Source organism: Tachysurus vachellii, chromosome 19 (assembly GCF_030014155.1).
Source record: "Tachysurus vachellii isolate PV-2020 chromosome 19, HZAU_Pvac_v1, whole genome shotgun sequence".
NCBI classification, from domain to species: Eukaryota; Metazoa; Chordata; class Actinopteri; order Siluriformes; family Bagridae; genus Tachysurus; species Tachysurus vachellii.
The window spans coordinates 19,789,290-19,811,254 of NC_083478.1; the positions used below are offsets into that span (position 1 = coordinate 19,789,290).

The window sequence follows — 21,965 nt, forward strand, 5'->3', positions numbered from 1 at the left end:
AAAAATAAGGCAGGAAATAAAATACTGGATGTACCAAAGGAAATAATTGTTGGCCAATCTTTGTCATTTTGTGTAGTCTTTCTCTAGCTGTGTATTACATCTATGTCAGAGGAAATTATACACATAGAATGTTTAACCACAAAAGTGACTTGAATAGTATAGTTTTAGGCTGTGTCCACACTAATACGTTTTCGTTTGAAAACGTATATATTTTTCTCTCCGTTTTGGCCTTTTGTCCACACTGAGACAGCGTTTTAAGTCAACGAAAACGTAGCTGTTGGAAGACGCTCTGCAAAACGGATAAATTTGAAAACGCCGTCTTCGCGTCTTAGTGTAGACGCGAAGACGGAGGCTTTTAAATACTATGACGCATTTTTAGTCATGTGATGCAGTCGAAAGTAAATAAACCCCTAGCAGAAATGACGCAGGTCGAAGATTTACTCATGTGCGGTAGGGAGATGTAAGCATTTTCATACATTTCAGTGTGGATGAGCAACTTTTGGAAAACGTTTGAAAATGATAATGTGGACGCGGAGCGTTTTTAGACGTAAACTCCGTTTTCAAATATATCCGGATCAGTGTGGACATGGCCTAAATTTACCAAACAACGACACATTGTACTTTTTCATTTATAATTCCATTATAGTCCCTTGTTTTAGGATTTTTTTTGTTTGATTGTTTTTTAACAAGACAAAAAAAATCACACCTAGAGAACAAAAATGTTTCCTTAAGATTTTCCTTTGGCAGCAAACATTACAGTTTTTCCCTCTGCCTAATACAAAATCATTGACAGTGGAGACTCCTTCTATAAATGATTGCTAAATATCTCCTCACATGAAAATTAAATAAAAAAAATAAAAAAAAGGTGTTATTTAAGACATTCTTACACTCAAGTCTGTCTATATGCACTACAGAAAAACTACATGTTAACGTGAGCATGCTAGTATTTGTTTTGCTATCGTCACACCCTTTTTAACCAATCAAAATCAAGGATTCAACAGCACTATTGTGGAATACAACCGAATTGACTTTGGCACCTTTTCAAATGTTGTAATGTTTTTGTCTAACATTAACAGTAGTTTTGAATGTTTTGAGCCAACAGGTTTTCCGTTGTCTTTCTCAGTAGAGGGAAATGTGTCCAAGCAATTTTCTGTGGTAATTGTACACACAGAGATTAGACTCGAAAATGCTTTATTTGCTCCAAAATGCCCTAAACCAGAGTCTCGACTCGTGAAAGCCTCCCCTGGGTGATCGCCTTGCCAGGAAATAAGCACACGGTCTCGACTGTGAAATGGGTAAAGCATGCGTTTAAACCATAACTAATACATTTACTTTGGAAAAACAAAAAGATACTCGCAACTACACTATAGTTTAGTGGATTAGGAAATCACCCATAGAGAAGATCAAATTTATTCTTAAATACAGGATCAGCCAGTTTTATAGAATCTGGCAACGTCTCTGCTACCTTGATGAAGGATCGATTTCAGCCAAACATCTTGAGGAATTGAGGAAAAAGAAGGAGAGAGATTTGAGTTGGACTATATGTGCATACTTCTTTCTGTTCATATATCGTCATTTAATATATCCTTGGCAATATTATGGGTTTGCTTTTGTATGTGAGCAAACAACAAGGCACAAGAGAGATTTTAGATTGTATATCTGTATTTATTTACATAAGTTTATAAGTATATAAGTGTTTAGACTTTAGACTTTGTCAGTGTCACAATGTTATGTTAAAAAAAATCTGACGTTTACGACTTTCTCTCACACACTGACAAATAATGCTCTCACATTCAACATTTTACCTTACGTTTCCTGTAAAAAGCTGTGTTTGTTACCTACATAACCTCAGACATTCAAACAAAACCATGATGGAAAATGGTTGCATATCCATCATTTTACCTCACACAAAATACTGTCATATTCTTACACCTCATATTTACCTCATACATTCACACAATATATATTCAACATTCATATTCAACAATCATATTCAACATTTTACCTCAGAAATTCATGAAAAATGTTATATATGTATTAATGTACTTCAGACATTAACATAAAATACAAATTAAACACTCTACCACACACTATTCATAATATTACCTCACACAATCATGGAAAAGGGTCTCATATCTATCATTTTACCTCACATACATTCACACAATATACTCTCATATTCAACATTTTACCTCAGAAATTCATGAAAAAATGTTATGTACTTATTAATGTACTTCAGACATTAACACATAATAGAAATTAACTTGTTCATGAACTTTTTCATTTACCTCAGACATTGACACAAAGTACTCTCAAATTCAACACTTTCTTAACTTTCAAATTATTCATAATATTACCTCACACAATCATGGAAAGTGATCTCATATCCAAAATTTTACGTCACACTTTGATGGAAAAATGCTGTCTATTTATTACATTAACCCACAAATTCACACCAAACATTTCACTTCACACAATCATGAACATTGTTCTGTGTTTATTACTTTACCTCACACATTCAAACTCTATCTAGATATATTCTACTTTACCTTTCACATAGGCACAAAATATTCTGGTATGCTTTAATTTACCTCACACACACATACACACACACACAATACACTCGAATACAAATAAAGCATCTCTCTCACACACGCACACACACACGCACACACACACACACACACACACACACACACACACACACACACAATCTGTTTTCTACATGCATTCATGCTAAATACTCAAATACAAACTTAAATAAACATATAAATAAAAAATAATTTTTTAAGAGACGTGAAGGGAGTAGTGTAAGTATGACGTTTCAACAATGTCCTCCACAATATTAGTCGAGTTTTTGCAGGATTGTGTTTTTTTGTTTTGTTTTGTTTTTTTTATCTTGGCGCGCCCTCTAGTGGTCAAGATTATTAATAACACGTCAACATTCTGATACTAAACAGTGTCATTTATTTCATTTGATATGACTACAGATAGGTTCATACAGACAGAGCTGTCAGCTTAACTAGGCGCTATATATAAGTAAGGTTACAAACAAACATGGCTTCTGAAGATAACTGGCTCTAAATAATAATTATAGATAAATGTTAAAGAAATAGAAAACAAATGCTAAATATGGCTTCTAAGTAGCATGAGTGATAGCATGAGCTTGTGTTAGTCTCACCCTCACACACACACACACACACACACACACACACACACACACACACACACACACACACACACACACACACACACACACACACACACACACACACACACACCAATCATAAGTTCTAAGGTAAAAAAAAATTAAGATTTATTTCTGTCATTCTGTCACTCCACAAGATAAATCCTATTAATTCACAAGCGAGCAATTATACTGGTATATAAACATTTTAAACATTACATTCAATCTAATTAAAATTTCAGGTCAGATTCAGAAATGTAGTATTGTATCAGCTGTCTATAAAAGCTCTAGTCATCATGTTTCCCTCACCTTATATGACTTATGGTCTAATTATCAAGCTCAAACCCAGAAAGTGTTCAACTGCACAGTGACCCTTTACAACTACAGCTCCACTAGCGTGTGTGTGTGTGAGTGTGTGTGTGTGTGTGAGTGTGTGTGTGTGTGTGTTTTCCATCACACTGTAAAGCACCATAGTTTTTGATTAACTCACATCTCTACTTCTCTGAGCAGCGCTGCAGTGTGAATGTAGATTATACTATCAGCCCTTTCCATGCTCTAACACACACACACACACACATTTGTTAATTAGCATATAATCAAGCTGTTCATTAATCTCTTTATGAGCTACATTATTACAAAGGGCAACTCTTTCCTAGCTATGTTTACCCTTTTCGATTCTGTTTAATTTGTATAATTACTTTCATTTGTTCATTTCATTCTATTTTATTTCATTCTATCTCTATTTCAGTACATTAGATTTGAGATATTAGATTTAATTATATTCTACTTTTCTCTTTTTATATACAAGTTTCTAATTCTGTTTTTGCTCGGATTAACAGCCATATATTTTCTCTATTTTAATATCTATTCCATTCTAATTCTACACGTTCCATTTTTTTTCCAGTTTTATTTTCATTACACTACTTTCACTTTGTTTTATTTTATATTCTAGACTAATTTTGTTTTCTTCACTCTTCTGTTCCCTAATCTTCAAATTGAATCCTCTATTCTATTTTTGCAACTTTTCTGTTCTACATTCATTTCGTTCTTTGTTACTATACTTGTATTTTATATATTTGCTATATTTGGTCCTGTTCATCCATTTTATTGCATCATATTTTTTTGCACACTAGTTCAGTGAGTATAACATGTATTCATCTCTGTGTTTTTCTATTTTATTCTTTTTCTTTTTTGTTCACTCTGTTTGCATAGTTTTATAGATTTTTCTATTCTATTTTGCTCTATTCTATTGTACTTTAGCATTAAATTAGATTTTGTTTTGCTACATTCATTCTTTAGTCTAAAATAAAATAATAAAATAATATTTTGAAAAATATATTTTTTTACATTTTTTTAAATAATATTATTTTATGTTCTGTACGGTTCTACTCTATTACTTTTTATCTTACATATTTTAATTCAGTTCTATTTTTCAACAAGTCAGCTTAATTGCTTTTTATTCATCTTTGTTACTATTTCTTTTATTCTGCTGTATTTTCATATTGTTTTATATCCTATTCTTTTTAAGTTTAATTTCAGTCTGCTTTGTTGTCATTGTTATACTGTATTCTATTTCTATATTCGTTGCACATTCTATTTTAATTCTATTTTTTATTTTATTCTATGTTCCTCCACAATGATTCTATATACCTGCACATACTGATGTACTATTGTAAATGTTTATACCCTTCTATTCATTTGATTCTATTTTACTCTATGTCTGTAATCTAGTAATGTCTGTAATTTTTTACTCCACTATAAAGCTCTACTTGTTTACTTGATTACTTGTTTTATTTTTCTGCTCGCTGACAAACGAGGGAGAATCATTTCACTTATTTAGCTTCCACACGGTTGATTTGTAACTGGACGGATGAGCTTTTGTTTGTTAGAGTGAAGGGAGATTCCTGTTATACTTTACCTCATGTGGCTCCACTTCACGTATCGCAGTAAAATTATAGCTGCAAGTATGTGTGTGGTGTGTGTTTGTGTGTGTGTGTGTGTGTGTGTGTGTGTGTGTGTTTTATAATTACCATATATGATGTAAATATTTGCTTCAGGTTAATCCTAAACTAAAAAATTAAGTGACTTGTGCATAACGTCATGCTGTTGTGGAATATGATGTTCTCTATAAATAGTGTTTAATGTAATATAATGTAGTATTCAGAGCAGAGCAGAGAAACAGATGCCCAAGATACAGAAACTTTCCCCAGATTGATTTTGTTTCTCATTTACTCTGAGTAAAAGCTCAGCAGCTCACTTGCTTTGATGTATTGCTCGTTTTACCACATAATTAATATCAGCAGAACTGATCGTCATTGCAGAGAGAAATTTACTTTGGTCAGTTGTGTCGTAATACACGACATGGCCATGACCTTTGCCTTCATTTCACACTGACAATGAGAGAAAGACTGGTTTGGACTCGTTGGCCGAGGAGAGCGGTTTATGAGCTGCAGTTTAGTATTGGAGTTTAATGTGAGATTGTCCTGGATGACCGCGATCACGAACTTATTGAACCTGCCTATTTTAATAAACACTCTGTGAATCATTTCCTACAGTTCTGAACGCAGCACAATGAAAACACTTTCTGCTTATAGTTTCACGATTTAGACCAAATAATAAAGCACCCATTTACTTTTATTTTCTTACATAAAAAAACTATGTTTTTCATGCACATTCTTCCACATCTTAAATTTCAGAGATCATAGAAATGACAGACTTTGTTCAAAACATGTACACAGTTTGCATTAGGCTAATCTGGTTGCTATCATTTCAGGCTTCATTAGCAACATTAGCCAAGTTTCAGACACCATTTACATTTTGGAAAACATTTAAAGTTCTGATAAAGGTGGTGTACATTCTGTTAAATAAAGTGCGCTGAGTCGGAAAGTGTTGACTAATATCTCTAACATAACAGCAGCTCAGACACTAATCGAAAGTTTATATTAATGTGCTTTTTTTTTAATGTTAGCGTTTTTATAGTAACATACTGTACATTTACATTTACATTTACAGCATTTGGCAGACGCCCTTATCCAGAGCGACGTACATAAGTGCTTAAATCTCTAACATTGAATACATTAATGCTGGCTCACTAAGTTACAGACTTAAGATACCATGAGTTTAAAACATTTGTTCAAAGTTACAATGAAAGTGTCAAAGGTGTGTTTTTTTGTTTTTTTTTTTTAAATGCAAAAGAATGAAAGAAGTGCTAGTTGAAGTGTTTCCTGAATAAGTAGGTCTTCAACCACCGCTTGAAAATATCCAGTGACTCAGCTGTCCGGACCTCTAGGGGAAGTTCGTTCCACCACCTTGGTGCCAGTACAGAGAAGAGTCTTGTAGTATACTTGCCTCTTACCCTGAGAGATGGTGGAACCATCTTCATGTACTTACACCGGGATTTGTTTAGCGGACGCTGCGAATTTAAAGTTAAAAAAAGCGAAAAGAAATAATTATTGATATGGTGCTGATCAGTTTACTTAATGGAGATGTTTATTTAACATGGATGGAAGGAGTCTCCAGTGCCAGTGTTCGTAACAACAGGTTTTCTCTTTCTAGTTTCTTGTTACCCTGACAATCTGCAGTTATTTATTTATTTCTTTATTTTGTTAGGTTTTTTTTCCTCTTTAACTTTATGAGAGAAAAAAGGCGCCGGCATTAAATGTAATTATAAAGAAATAAAATCTGAATTTTTTTTTTAAACATCTCCCACTAAATTATAGCAACAAAATATGAAAACTTGGATGAAAATTAGACAAACGATGTACATTATTACACCGCCAGGTTTGATTCCCGTCTCCACTCTTTGTACATGGAGTTTCTATGTTCTCCCTGTGCTTCAGGGGTTTACTCAGGGTTCTCCGGTTTCCTCCCCATCCAGAGACATGGTTTATAGGCTGATTGGCAACTCTAAATTGTATGTAGTGTCCGAATGGGTTTGTGAGTGTGTGTGACTGTGTCTTGTAATGGGTTTACAGGGATAGATTCCAGGACCCCTGTTTAAGATCAGCGGCATAGAAAATGAGTGAGAGTATTGAATTATATAGAATCATCTAATAAAATTGACAAAAAATATTTTGCAATTCTGAATTCTATGCAATTTTATGAATATCAGATTACAAATTCCTTAGAAATGTTCATACCATAATCACATCCATGACACTGTGGATGACTTTAACCTTCGATCTTCAAAAGAACCACAATTATTATTATTATTATTATTATTATTATTATTATTATTATTATTATTATTATTATTATTATTATTATGCTTTGTCTACCCTCTAGATGTTTTATTGTGGACTTTTGAAGTGAATGAAATTAAACCACATGCTCTGAACAATTCATTTCTATCGTTTTATTCTGAACGAGTTATAACACTGTACCTGACGCTTGTTATACCGTTAAATACAACAGCCTGGGTGGAATTCTGTGAAAATATTTACAGTACTTTGATTATACTGTGTGAAATGAATGACCTTACTGTGTGGCTACAATAACACTGTGTGACTGTATTGTAAAAACACAATAAAGCATACACTATCATTAACTTTACTAAAACATTATCTTGCAACGGCAGGAAAAAAAAGGCCTTGTGTGGTGAATGTTTTATATGTTTTTTCATGTTTTATATGACTTTACTGAGGTTTCGGGTGAGCAGCTTCAGCTGATTTTTAACAAACTGCAACAAGCAGCCAAACAAAGTTAGCTAAGATTTGATATCTAGCTACACGAAAAATAAAAAATACACATAAAGAAGCAGGACTACAACATAAACAACAATGCTACATTAATTCTTTTTTTTTTTTAAATATCTAGCTAGCCTGCTTCATTTATTGTATTGAATCAAACTGGAGGTAACTAGCTAGCAAGAGATTTAAAAATATATAACACACATATCTCTTTCTATCAGAAAAAACAGCTTTTTTCTTTTTGTTTGTTTTGTCTTTGATTCACTGAATCTGTTCGCTTTTTTCTCATTGTGTTGTGTCTTTGTGTGGAGCAATCTTTTTGTTGAAAGTCATTATTGTGCAATATCTTTGTTTTGTTCTTACGTGGAAATAACAATACATCACCTTTGTCACCACCATTTGTATGATAATAGAGACAGGTTTTGCCCACTATTTGTTGTTTGTGTCCTTGATTGCTACATACACACCAGAACTCTAACTTTATAATCAGTTCATATTGTTACATCCCAACCATACCCCTAAGCATCATTTGGGGTCGTAACATAGAGATTTAAGCACTTATGTACGTCGCTCTGGATAAGGGCGTCTGCCAAATGCTGTAAATGTAAATGTAAATAACAATAAAATACAAACAGTATAGGATTCAAACAGATTTCTGAAATTCTGAGTTCTTCTTTTAAATTTCAAGCAAGAGTAGAGTTAAATATTACAGTAATTACCCCTGATAATTATGCTACCAAGTAGATACTTAAAAACAGATTTATGAGTTGTTTTTACAGTGCACCTTATATCTAATAAATTTATGAGGCATGGTATTATTCCAAAGAGACAATATCACAGCAGATAATATCGGTCATTTAAAGTCAATAATATTTAAAGTCCACAGGAGTCGCTCGTGGTCAGATCTGGGTTCAAGAGTGGCGTCTTTGCGTCTCACAGAGTCTCCGGTGAATTATCTGGCATAGATAATGACAACTTTTGTCTTTAAATCTCTCGAAAGTCACATGAGGGATGATGGTTTGTGGCTTATAAATGAATATTAATCGTTATTGTAATTAGCTGATAAGGTTGCAGGCATGCACGATTCAAAGGGCATCAGAACTCCACTCCATCAATATCACTCCATTTCATCGCACATCAAACAGGTCACACTTATAAGAATCAGAATCTGAATTATTGGTCAAGTGTGTTGACACACACAAGGAATTTGGTTCCAGCTGTTTGTGACTCTCAAAAGTACAGACCTAAATAACACTATACTATACAAGACAAGATAATACAGACTATACAATAGACAGTATGAGTATTAAATATGAATACAGAATATCTACAGAACCTTATCTGAGATTAATCAGCAACCGAGCATAATGACTTGAGTACAGTCGTAAAACCCGCAAAGCGATAAAGAGCTATTTTAATGTGGAGTTGATTTCATGATTGACGTTTTATTGTCTTCTTAAAAACTGTAACGTTTTCAACATTAACATGAAAACCTCCCTCAAGTCACTATCTCAAGGTGTAGTACATGTTCCTGAAAATTCCTGCATTTTATTATGTATCAAGTTTTGTTTTAGCATTGAATTAGCAAAACAAGTATTATTACAATTGCAACTGAACTCACAATAAAATGCAAGCGTTTATCTATCCGGTTACAAAAGATTATGTCATAAACTACTAAAGAAAAAAGATACGAAATATGTTTTATTTGAACAGCTTGTTAGTATGGTGAGATTTCACAGATGGATCTGTCTTGTTATGATATACATGTCCTATCCAAATTTATGCAATGCCAAAGCGGATGGTAAAGTCTTAAATTAAACAATTTCCATCAGAGTATCAAAAAAAATTCAGAGAGATTGAGCTAGATGAAACTAGTGCCAAGATTTTTTATTGTATTTTCCATGAAACATAGTCATTGTCCAAGATGTGGTTAAGGCAGGTCAATCCATTACTAGTGTGAAACAAAGCTGGACAAGATCTTCTATTATAATATGTTACTATACTAGGAAATAACAAATAAGGAAACAAAGCTGAAATGATTACGTAATACAGAGTACAGGAAAAAGACATGAAGGAAAATTAACAGGGTGTGAACAAGGCAGGGCAGGGAGATGAGCAGAAGAAGATCTGAACACATCAATGCCCTTAGTTTATGTACGGAAAGCAGCAGATAAGAGATAAACCCTGATCAGAGAGCAGTGCAGGCAGCAATGATACACACTGGCCTTAAACAGTACAGGATCAGGGACTGACTCGGGGATACCACAGTACATAAGTATAAACTGATTGGGTCAAAGACTTAAAGATGAGTACAGACTGAAATTGAGACTAACAGAGAATAAGACACAACATCAGAGTAACGAGTAGATGAAGACGGACCTGTGAACATCTGAAGCAAAGGAACTCAGCAATTAGGAATCAAGACTGAGATTTCAAGGCCATTTAAATGTTGGAGGATTTTTTTTATTTTTTCCTCGCTGATTCAATCAACTTTTTATTTCTGAAACCAATGCTAAAAATCTTTTTTTTTTAAAATATTTTAAAGCAGATTTTGATTGTTTAATTTGGGATTTTATTTTTATATTTTAACTTAAGCTTAGAGAGAGAGAGAGAGAGAGAGAGAGAGAGAGAGAGAGAGAGAGATATTTATATCGTTCTATTAATCCCCACTAAACTATTTTAATCAGTCATCGTCCTAATAGTTAGTGTCCTTGAAGCATCTACACTATGATAAGACATCACACAGGTCAATAGGTATAATAAAGATAATATATAATCCGTCCTCTGCAAATGATCCAAAATGCAGCTGCACGGCTTGTTTTCAACCTGCCAAAGTTCTCGCATACCACCCCGCTGCTGCGATCCCTCCATTGGCTTCCTGTAGCTGCACGCATCAGATTCAAAACACTGGTGCTGGCCTACAAAGCCAAAAATGGACCAGCTCCCTCTTACCTCAAAGCCCTCATCACTCCTTGCACTGCACCCCGCACCCTCCGATCTACCAGCACTGCTCGACTGGTTCCACCATCTCTCAGGGTAAGAGGCAAGTATACTACAAGACTCTTCTCTGTTCTGGCACCAAGGTGGTGGAACGAACTTCCCCTAGAGGTCCGGACAGCTGAGTCACTGGCTATTTTCAAGCGGCGGTTGAAGACCTACTTATTCAGGAAACACTTCAACTAGCATTTCTTTCCTTGTCTTTTGCATTTAAAAAAAAAAAAACAAAAAAAAAAAAACTCTTTGACACTTTTTCATTGTAACTCTAAACAAATGTTTTAAACTCATGGTATCTTAAGTATGTAACTTAGTGATCCAGCATTAATGTATTCAATGTTAGAGATTTAAGCACTTATGTACGTCGCTCTGGATAAGGGCGTCTGCCAAATGCTGTAAATGTAAAATGTAAAAATATAAAATATAATAAGTGTAATTGTTATATTATCACCTTCGTTACAAAGCTTTAAAAATCTAAACACAGCGTAGGCAGAAATCCAACAAGTTTAATTACATACTTTTGTTTTATTCAAAACAATCCAAAAATAAAGGCCAAAATATGTGTTACTCTAATCAGGCATATTTAGCACATATTTAAGGTTTTACAGTTCATTCTCGAACTGTCTCTGTGTTTACTGGTAGATTTAATGTTTAAACTGTCCATAAAACTAATAACATGACACAATTAATACATTTAATAAAGCTCACATGTAATGTCAAATTAGGGTCCAGAAAAGGTCCCTAAAAGATAGAAATGTAATTATTTAATTGATATTCTTTTATAATTAAACAGATAGATAGATATGATGTCCCAGAAGTCTTCATACGGTTAATACTTTTTAGCAAAACAGTACAGCCAAACCAATGACAATGCAAAAGTACAAATGACACACAATAATAAATACGTGACATAATAACACATCACAGTCGGACATAAACCGCCGTAATACGTTACAAGTTTGAAATTCTTTTAAAATTAATGACTTTTAAAGTTAAATTCTTGTAAAAAAAACTTTTTATTGTTTTTTTAAAATGTTTTTTTTTTTAAACAATAAATTCCCAGCCTTAAGAAGGATTAGATCTAGATAACGATTTATTTTTTCTCTTTCTACCAGCAGGGGGCGCGCGGTGTTTTAAGAAACACGTCATATTTCTACTAATAAATTGCACACGTTCAATCATCTTTCCGATGATTTAAGATTCTGATTCGATTAACCAATGGGGTCTTTCTGAGCTCCAGGACGTGGGGCCTAAATGGACAGGTGAGATGCCACGCCATTCTCTGGAAAAAAAAACGTATATGTAAAAGCATATATCACGACTTGTACAGCTAGTTACTGCTATCTACATCAACTGTCGTTACTGTGGTTAATGTGTAGAGTGTTAAAAATGTTCTTATCTTTTATTTTGCTTAGAGATACATGTCCAGGCGTAGGTGACATTTCTTTTTTTTATTACATTATTAATCTCATGTTTATTATTTTATGGATCCACAGTTACTAGATTGAATCTACAGTGTTTTTAATAACACACACACGCGCACACACACACACACACACACACACACACAGGTTCTTTCCTCATCTTATAGTGAGGAAAATTGCCTCATTAAAATATAGCTCTCTCTCTCTCTCTCTCTCTCTCTCTCTCTCTCACTCTACATATATATATATATATATATATATATATATATATATATATATATATATGTGTGTGTGTGTGTGTGTGTGTGTGTGTGTGTGTGTGTGTGTGTGTGTGTGTGTGTCTAGCTATATAAATTGCCAGACACAGAGGTTTTTAAGCATGAGAGGCTTAATACATGCGATCAAACGAGTAGAACAAATAATTACTGGGTTATAAGAGAGCTCTTTAAACAGTTAAAGATTTAAGCAGGATTAACAAACTCAGAGCCTGAAGATTTTTCCTTCTGTTAATTTATTATTATTATTACTATTATTATTATTAATTATTTTAGTGACAAGGGGCACGGTGGCTTAGTGGTTAGCACGTTTGCCTCACACCTCCAGGGTTGGGGGTTCGATTCCCGCCTCCGCCTTGTGTGTGTGGAGTTTGCATGTTCTCCCCGTGCCTCGGGGGTTTCCTCCGGGTACTCCGGTTTCCTCCCCCGGTCCAAAGACATGCACGGTAGGTTGATTGGCATCTCTGGAAAATTGTCCGTAGTGTGTGATTGCGTGAGTGAATGAGAGTGTGTGTGTGTGTGCCCTGCGATGGGTTGGCACTCCGTCCAGGGTGTATCCTGCCTTGATGCCCGATGACGCCTGAGATAGGCACAGGCTCCCCGTGACCCGAGGTAGTTCGGATAAGCGGTAGAAGATGAATGAATGAATTTTAGTGACGTGACATACAGCTAAGTTTGGTGACCCATACTCAGAATTCGTTCTCTGCATTTAAAGTGCACACACACAGCAGTGAACACACACAGCAGTGAACACACACAGCAGTGAACACACACAGCAGTGAACACACACCCGGAGCAGTGGGCAGCCATTTATTATTATTATTATTATTATTATTATTATTATTATTATTATTATTATTAGCATTATTATTAGCATTATTATTAGCATTATTATTGTAGTAGTAGGTTTTTTTTTGTTTTTGCATGGCATAAATTAAAAGTCTAAGAAATAAACAGATTTTTTAGTACAATAACATAATCGACATTGTGATAGCACAAATGACACAATAATAAATACCTGACTCACTAGCACATAAATAACAGTACAGCCAAACCAATGACAATGCAAAATTACAAATGACACACAATAATAAATACGTGACATAATAACACATCACAGTCGAACATAAACCGCCGTAATACGTTACAAGTTTGAAATTCTTTTAAAATGAATCACTTTTAAAGTTAAATTCTTGTAAAAAAAACTTTTTATTGTTGTTTTTTATTTATTTATTTTTTTTTTAAACAATAAATTCCCAACCTTAAGGATTAGATCTGGAGAATGATTTACTTTCTCTTTCTACCAGCAGGGGGCGCGCGGTGTTGTAAGAAACACGTCATATTTCTACTAATAAATCTTTTCCGATGATTAAAACATTAAATCCATGTGGAGCAAAAAAAAAAAAAAAAAAACTTGGAAAAAAAAAGCGTTACAACATTTTTATTACACTATAAAATCTGAACATTGTCCAAAGGCTCTTTATTGGTGCTTGTAAATCTATAACGTGCCTCCGTGCGGCCGCAGTGCGCGCGCTGGTTGGAGGGAGGGAGGGGGGTGTCTCGTGCGACAGGTGTGCTGTATAAAAGCAGCGCGCGCACTGAATCCGACAGGTACTTCAGGTGAACACTGTTCAGTTGTTTCAGGACTTAAATCTGCTTTAAGGTTCATCCGACAGGTAAGAACAGGTATATATATTTATTTACTCATTTTATAATGTAACACACACACACACACACACACACACACACACACAAAGCACTTTAATGGTATTTGGAGATGTGTCCAATTTTTTTTGTTGCACATAAATGACACAATGTTACGTAAATGGCGGTACTATGGTGTACAGGCAGGGACTGATGTGTTATATTACCTACCAGGCAATGGCTCCACGGCCTGAGATTGGAAGTGACACCTCAGTCTCTCCACCAGATCTTGGTAAACGAAATGCCCTTTCTTCTTTCTCCATCTTCTCCTTTCCTCATGCATGACCCATAATATTTCTGTTTCTTTAAACAGACACAAACTCGTCCAAAGATGCCGTGGTGCTTCCAGCGTACTCCACTGTGGCTCTTGTGGATTTAGATTCTGATTCGATTAACCCATGGGATCTTCCTGAGCTCCAGGATGTGGGGCCGAAATGGTCAGGTGAGCTGCCACGCCATTCTCTGGTGATCAGCAGTCTCCAAAGATGAAGCTTGTGTCTGAAGGAATGTTAGGCATGAAACAATCTTTCATTTTTCTATCTTCTGCGCAGAACTGGACACAAAAGAAAAAGTGCTCCGAGTCATGTTCTCGATCGCGAGGCTTGTTGTCTTGCTTGGATTCCTTTACATGTTTGTTTGCTCCCTGGACATTTTGAGCTCGGCGTTTCAGCTTGTTGGTGGTAAGTGAGAAGAATTTTTCACTGGGATTTTAATTATGTTCTTAAAAAAGCTCATTATTATTATTATTATGGAATGTTAGAGTAAGGTCACAACCTGTACAGCTAGTTACTGCTATCTGCACCAACTGTCGTTAATGTGGTTAATGTGTAGAGTGTTAAAAATGTTCTTATCTTTTATTTTGCTTAGACATACATGTCCAGGCGTAGGTGACATTTCTTTCTTTTTTTTTTTTTTTTACAGGAAAAGCAGCTGGAGATATCTTTCAAGACAATGTGGTATTGTCCAACCCTGTGGCAGGGCTTGTGATTGGTGTCTTGGTTACGGTGTTGGTTCAGAGCTCCAGCACGTCTTCATCCATTGTGGTCAGCATGGTGTCATCTGGATGTGAGTCCACTTTATATTTTAACATAGTATACAAATAATAAGTGTAAGAATGGTCTTGGGTATAACATGTGCTGAGATTTATAACTTTCTTGTGGGGTTTTTTTTTTTTCCAGTACTGGAGGTGCAGTCAGCAGTGCCTATTATTATGGGTGCTAACATCGGTACCTCCATCACCAACACCATCGTGGCTGTGATGCAGGCCGGAGATCGTAACGAGTTCCGCAGGTAGATATAACATGCCAGATTTGTAGAAACTGCTCTTCCAGAGAATCTTAACTCCCTCAGGGATACCTTTGGGACAAGATTGCGGGTGAAAAGGCTAATCTATGATCTTGAAAAGCGTTTTTTTTCTAGCTAGTGCAAAATAATTAGTTTAAGCTAATCAAGTTCTGGAAACAAAGAGATCAATTGTAGAGTATGAATACAAACAATATATTTACATTGTACGGAACCATTTAATTTATAAGTTATAGTGCAAATCTTGGGGAAAACAGATTATAGAGATTATACAAAATGACCGTTTTTATCTGTGGACAGGATAAATATGTGCATTGTAGATACCACACATCAAACATTTGTGTGAATCACAGTGAACTTCTTTTCCAGACAAAGACAGGAAACAAAGAAACAATAGACATCTTTGTCTATTGCCTGAATGTTCTGGACGTAGTTTCAGCCTTTTTGAGATGTAGTTGATATGGGTTTTTTTTTCTAAAACCTAGCAACCCTACAAATGAATTGCCAATTTGCAATATAATGCCTTTATACCAATTAATTCATAAAGAATTGATGTATAAGGTTTCATGATTTTTGAAATCTAAACAGCCATGATTGTTTCTGATTCTTATTAAATAACCATTTTTTATGGTCTAATTTATATTTCTCACTTTGGGTTCCAGGGCATTTGCTGGAGCCACAGTTCATGATTTTTTTAACTGGCTTTCCGTGTTGATATTGCTGCCTCTGGAAGCAGCCACTGGTGTCCTGTATAAGCTCACCAAACTCATCATCAACTCATTCCATATCCAGACAGGCCAGGACGCCCCAGATTTACTTAAAGTCATCACTACACCACTCACCAAGAACATCATTGAGGTAAAAAAAAATAAAAATTTACCAAACCAACCCACTGAAGGACTTAGCGTCTATAGATTTACGAGGTGACCCAATTGTGACTTAAAATAATAACTTGGAATGGCTTGAACTCAGATAAGCCCACTGAGCATATCTATCAGTGAAATCAAATACATCTCATATGAACATTTATTATGGATGGTTGCTTGTTTTTCATTTAACTGCATGACTTCTAGAGTCTGATTTAGTGATCTCATTCTGCATGTGACCTCAACCGTATACTATACAAGGTCCATCTAAATAACAGTTCTGGAGTTGGAATTTGGTCTGGTGACTCATATTTCTCTTTCTTCTTCTCTCTTTGTAGCTGGACAGCTCTGTCATCAGTGGCATAGCCACTGGTGATCCCAGTGCTCGGAACAAGAGCCTGATCAAGATATGGTGCAAAAAGATGAAAGTCACGGTAAGGACTGGGAATGTTAGCAAACATGCAACCTATAGATGTCCAATTTTTCATTTCCTGCAAATTTACAGTAACAAGGAAACAGAAGAATTTGAACCTATACTGTATATGCTTAACATTTGACTTGTGTTAATGTGTAATAGCCTTTGTGCCCCAATGAAAGGTGTTTAAAGGCTTAAGGAGACATGGAGATAAACACTGGTTACTTGTAGCATAGACTTTAACACAGACTCCATTGAGTATTAGCTGTTATGTTTGAATACATGTTCGTGACATGAACGTGAACTTACACGTTATGTTTCTTGGTACTTCAGACTCTAATGAATATCACTGTTCCTGGGGAAGCAAACTGCACAGTTGGTGTCCCGTGCTGGACGGAGGGTAACCAGACATGGACACAGGAGAACATAACAGAGACCATCAACATAAAAAAATGTGAGTGACATCCTTTTTAGGAAGGTTGGATTGTTGCAGGTTGATTGTTGCCTCTTATCCTCTTATGCATACATACTTCAGACCATTAGACCGTGACTCCCATTAACTACTACACTAGGAGGACAATGGTTTTCTTTCAGTGTCGTATGATTCGGCAAACATCTTCCCCATCTTCCCCTCCCTCTAACTCTACTCTTACATGCTCAATGGGGCTATTCTTCTCTTCAGGCAGAACTACCTGAGGCAGCCGAAACCAGACAAAAAAGCCCCAGCTAAATAGAGAGGTTTTGGTTGGGGGTCATGTTTGGAATTGATGCCGAAATTTAAGCTTGCTCGCAGCTTGTTGGTTGTAGTAGCATTTACATACACATCCTGTAACCATGTTGCCATCTTGTAGCCTTTTAGTGAGTCAGCATTTATAAATAGTAAAAATTATCACTGATTCATGGAACTGGATCTACATCATCTTTCCACAAAATAGTTTTAATTGTATAAAACTGACTGGACATATGTTAGGTCTTCGAAGATGTTTTAATACTCTTATGAAAAACACCAGGCTCAGAACTGATGAAGCCAAATATTGGTTTCCCTTTGACTGAAAATTTAAAATCTGAAACTTTTCTCTTGCTCCAGGTAGTCATCTTTTTGTCTCGGCGAATCTGCCCGATCTGGCCGTGGGACTGATCCTGCTAGCTCTGTCCCTGCTAGTGCTCTGTACATGCCTCATTCTCATTGTCAAGCTGCTCAACTCCATGCTCAGGGGCCAGGTTGCTGTTGTCATTAAGAAGGTGCTTAATACAGGTAAGGCTGCTCAAATGATTAACTTGTATGACGCTTGCCTTCATTACGTTCTCGAGGCAACGTAGGATTAATATTAAATCTGGACATTTGATTTAGTTGGATATGGTCAGCTTTGGTATTGATTTGGCAAACAAACTGGGTGGACCATTAAGGCACTGATTCTATTTGTGAAAAGGAAACGGTAAAACCTCTGATAGACATGGATTAATGTCAGAGTAGATACCATGTCTCTGATAGCTGGAAGGCTTCCTCATCCTGATGTCTGATGAGTTAAACAGGTATAATATGAACTTGGGTTTCTGTATTTATATCCGAGCATGTTATATGTTACCAAGAGTGCCCAGGTACACGACACACCGGAGTACAGCAGTATATCGTCGCTGTCAGGCGGAATCCTCGTATCTCCAAAACTGTTATTTTTCAGGAAATGAAAAAAATGCTGTACCTTATCTGCAGTGCACAGGGTTTAGTCCGCGTTGCAGTGGATTGTCTTGCACTAAATTCCTGTCCTCGGACGAGCACCAGAACTAGCGGGGGTCAAGATTTTTTTTTCTTTGAGCCCAGTGTTTTGAAGACATTTACCTCAGAAGACGTGTTGATTCGTTGCGACTCTTCTTGAGGAGAAATATGCCGTGAAGCTCTCCCGCGGAGTGAGGAAGAGGTGGACAGTTGAAGTGTCCAATGGAGTTAAGAGATTTGCGCTCAAGCTATTTTCAAGACTTTAGATTGGTTAATAACTTGTAAAAATAACAGACCCACGTGGGGACTGACCAATAGCATCAATATGTGAAAAAATATGAAATTGACTAAAATTGGACATATGAGGTTTCCGCCCGACAGCGACGATATGCTGATTACACAAGGTTTCTTTGTATCATCTTGTGACCTGGTGACAGTTGGGTGTTTTTTTATGTTTCCATCATCAGACATTCATGCCTACGTGGTTAGAGTAACACTGAATTCCTCTTTGCAGATTTCCCCTTTCCGTTTGCATGGGTTACCGGTTACCTTGCTATATTAGTGGGGGCAGGAATGACCTTCATTGTGCAAAGCAGTTCAGTCTTCACCTCTGCCATTACGCCTCTTGTTGGTGAGTTTGAGCTGAAATACTTTAAATCCTTCTACTAACAAAGACATGTGCACTATACCACTTATCAAATCATTTAAAAGTCTGTTAAATGGTATTGTGTAAATCAGTCATAGCATTTTCATTTTTCTGGTCCTAGTTTTCTTTTAAAATATCTCTCTATATATATTTAAATATCAGTTCAAAAGCTTTCCATGTTTCTTTTAAGGTATTGGTGTTATTAGCATTGAGCGAGCCTACCCCCTTACTCTTGGCTCCAATATTGGAACAACAACCACTGCTATTCTTGCTGCCATGGCAAGTCCTGGAGAAACACTGGCCAACTCGCTACAGGTTAGCCCTCCAAATATGATAACACTTATTAATCTTCCATTTGTAGTGCACTGGTTTCTTTAATGTCATTCATAGCTCATGACAAGTCTCATTTCCTTGCAGATCTCCCTGTGCCATTTCTTTTTCAACATCTTTGGTATAATCCTGTGGTACCCAATTCCTTTCACACGTGTACCTATACAGCTGGCTAAAGCTCTGGGTGACCGAACAGCCAAATACCGTTGGTTTGCCTTCGTCTACCTGATTCTTTGCTTCTTCCTTCTGCCCTTGATGGTTTTGGGGCTGTCCATCGCTGGCTGGCAGGTCCTCGTGGGGGTCGGCGTGCCCGTGATTGTGCTGGTGATCTTAGTGGTTGTGGTGAACATCATGCAGTCACACTTCCCACACTACCTGCCTCCTGTGCTTCGCAATTGGGACTTTCTTCCCCAGCCACTGCACTCACTCAAACCGTGGGACCGCATCGTCACCAGGTTGATGGGCTTCTGTGGGAAACGATGCTGCTGCTGCTGCAAGTGCTGCCATAAGGGAGAAGTGGACGAGGAGAAGAAGAATAAGAGGGGATTGGAGATGTACGACAACCCCACGCTTTCTGTAGACGACGGGAAATGCCAGATTCAGACAGTCTCTGGAACAAATCTGTAGCATATCTAAAAGTTTATAGCAATTTCAGGACTCTATTAAATCTTACCATTTTACAGATGAGCTGCACAAAGTGTTAGAAGTAGACTGTGTACTCGAGGCTGCTAGAAGGTTCTTTGTCTGACCAGAAGGAACTGTGCTAACAACAGCAGGTCCGACTGAGCAAGCCTTGTAGGTGTCTGATTCCTGCTTCTGAATGCCCCCTTTCCACCAGAAAGAACCGGGTGCTGGTGCTGGTTCGAAGTTGGTTTCACTGGTGAACCTTCTAAGAACTGGTTTGCCTTTCCATGAGCTAAGAGAACCATCACAAAGCCAAGTCTTAGGTCACTGTATACGTCTCATCTTTCCCAGCAACGTTAGCGCAGCAGCGGCAAACACAAACACAACATCACCAATGGCGTATGTTGCTATACTGTTAATGCTCATAATGCTTTGCGAACCTACATTGGCATCCAAACGTGGCGAAAACAACGTGTACGTGCAGCTTGATGTAATTTGTATAAATGGAGGTTGTAATTGAGAATAACAGAAAGTACATAACATTATTTTATCATTAACACAGAAAAAAGTTAGCCTTAGCATGTAGCTACCTACTATCATGTGTGCTGATAATTGTTCATATTGCGGTAAAGTAAAAATCCGTTAAACATTGGTATACTTAAGGTACATTATCAAAGGTGCTAACAGTAACCATGCCCCCAGCCCTGCCCCCAGCCAGCGGTTCTTAAGTCTAGACCAGCAACGTTTTGGTGCTACTTAAGAACCACTTTTCCTGGGTCAGAGGCGGTGATTTGGGTGTCGAAAAAGAAAGAACTGATTTTAAATTAGGCTCCGAACCTGCACTCAAACTGCCTCGGTGGAAAAGGGGCAGAAGACGTTCTGCTAAACATAGCTAGACTATGCTTTCTGTATGTTTATTTTTTGTCCCCTTGTGAAGCTGCTCGCATTGTATGGCTGAATATCTGTAAAGTGCAAATTTGAAATGCAAATGCAGATGGCCTTTATTACTAATTCGTACATAAGGATTTTGTTTAAAACTATTTAAAGTGTTGTATATTTTAAAGAATTATATTTGTAAAGAATTCCATTTGCTGCCCTTTAAGCCCACGGCTTTTAGGTGATGTCTAATGTGTATGTTTCTTATATACATGTATATTTCTAATATATATGTCTGTTTCTTGTATACTGTATATGTGCATTGTTTATACAGATTAAAAAAGACGATAGACATGAAACTGTCTTTATTGTATATAAGGATTTTAAACCAGTCAGAAAAGAAAAGTATATAAAAAAGATATATACTTTTGTATATATATATATATATATATATATATATATATATATATATATATATAATGTGTGTGTGTATATGTATATGTGTGTGTGTATATATATATATATATATATATATATATATATATATATATATATATATATATATATATATATATACACACACGCATATATATATAGAAAACACAATTTCTAAATTGCATGAATAAGAATTTTTTAAAACGTAATACAAAATACTCTAATGTAAATATTTAGAAATTACATAATTTTTCAGTATGATGGATAAAAGCTAATACTAACATTAGCAAATATTAAAAAACCTCAGTGGTAGTTAATGAGTTAATAATGAATTTAATAAACCTCAATCAATTTAACAGTTTCTGCTTACAAATGTATTACAATAGATCAAATTCTGAACTGCTGCTGGGCAACTAGAAAAAAAATATGATTTAATAATAAATACAAATAATGAAAAAATAAAAAAAACACTTGTTTTTAAAATG

General features: G+C 35.9%; 1 protein-coding gene across 2 annotated transcripts; it reads left to right on the plus strand.

The window, feature by feature from the left end:
- The first annotated feature begins 14,145 nt into the window (after positions 1-14,145).
- On the plus strand, positions 14,146-21,404 carry slc34a2b (solute carrier family 34 member 2b). 2 transcript variants are annotated; one of them, XM_060894276.1, is made up of 13 exons: positions 14,146-14,244; positions 14,447-14,504; positions 14,586-14,714; positions 14,824-14,952; positions 15,194-15,337; positions 15,451-15,562; positions 16,237-16,432; positions 16,779-16,874; positions 17,189-17,309; positions 17,943-18,110; positions 19,084-19,200; positions 19,406-19,530; positions 19,633-21,404. In XM_060894276.1, exons 2-13 carry the CDS (start codon positions 14,450-14,452, stop codon positions 20,170-20,172), a joined length of 1,932 nt encoding a protein of 643 aa, XP_060750259.1. In that variant the 5' UTR covers positions 14,146-14,244; positions 14,447-14,449; the 3' UTR covers positions 20,173-21,404. The 2 variants fall into 2 exon arrangements, with proteins under 2 accessions (XP_060750259.1, XP_060750260.1); XM_060894277.1 differs by having other exon boundaries at positions 14,181-14,254.
- Positions 21,405-21,965: the final 561 nt, after the last annotated feature.

Excerpts from the sequence above, each read along its gene's own strand:
- slc34a2b (XM_060894276.1), top strand. The coding sequence starts at position 14,450 with ATGGCTCCACGGCCTGAGATTGGAAGTGACACCTCAGTCTCTCCACCA. Across the intron at positions 18,111-19,083 it reads TAAGAAGGTGCTTAATACAG|ATTTCCCCTTTCCGTTTGCA; the intron begins GTAAGGCTGCTC and ends TCCTCTTTGCAG. Across the intron at positions 19,531-19,632 it reads CACTGGCCAACTCGCTACAG|ATCTCCCTGTGCCATTTCTT; the intron begins GTTAGCCCTCCA and ends ATTTCCTTGCAG.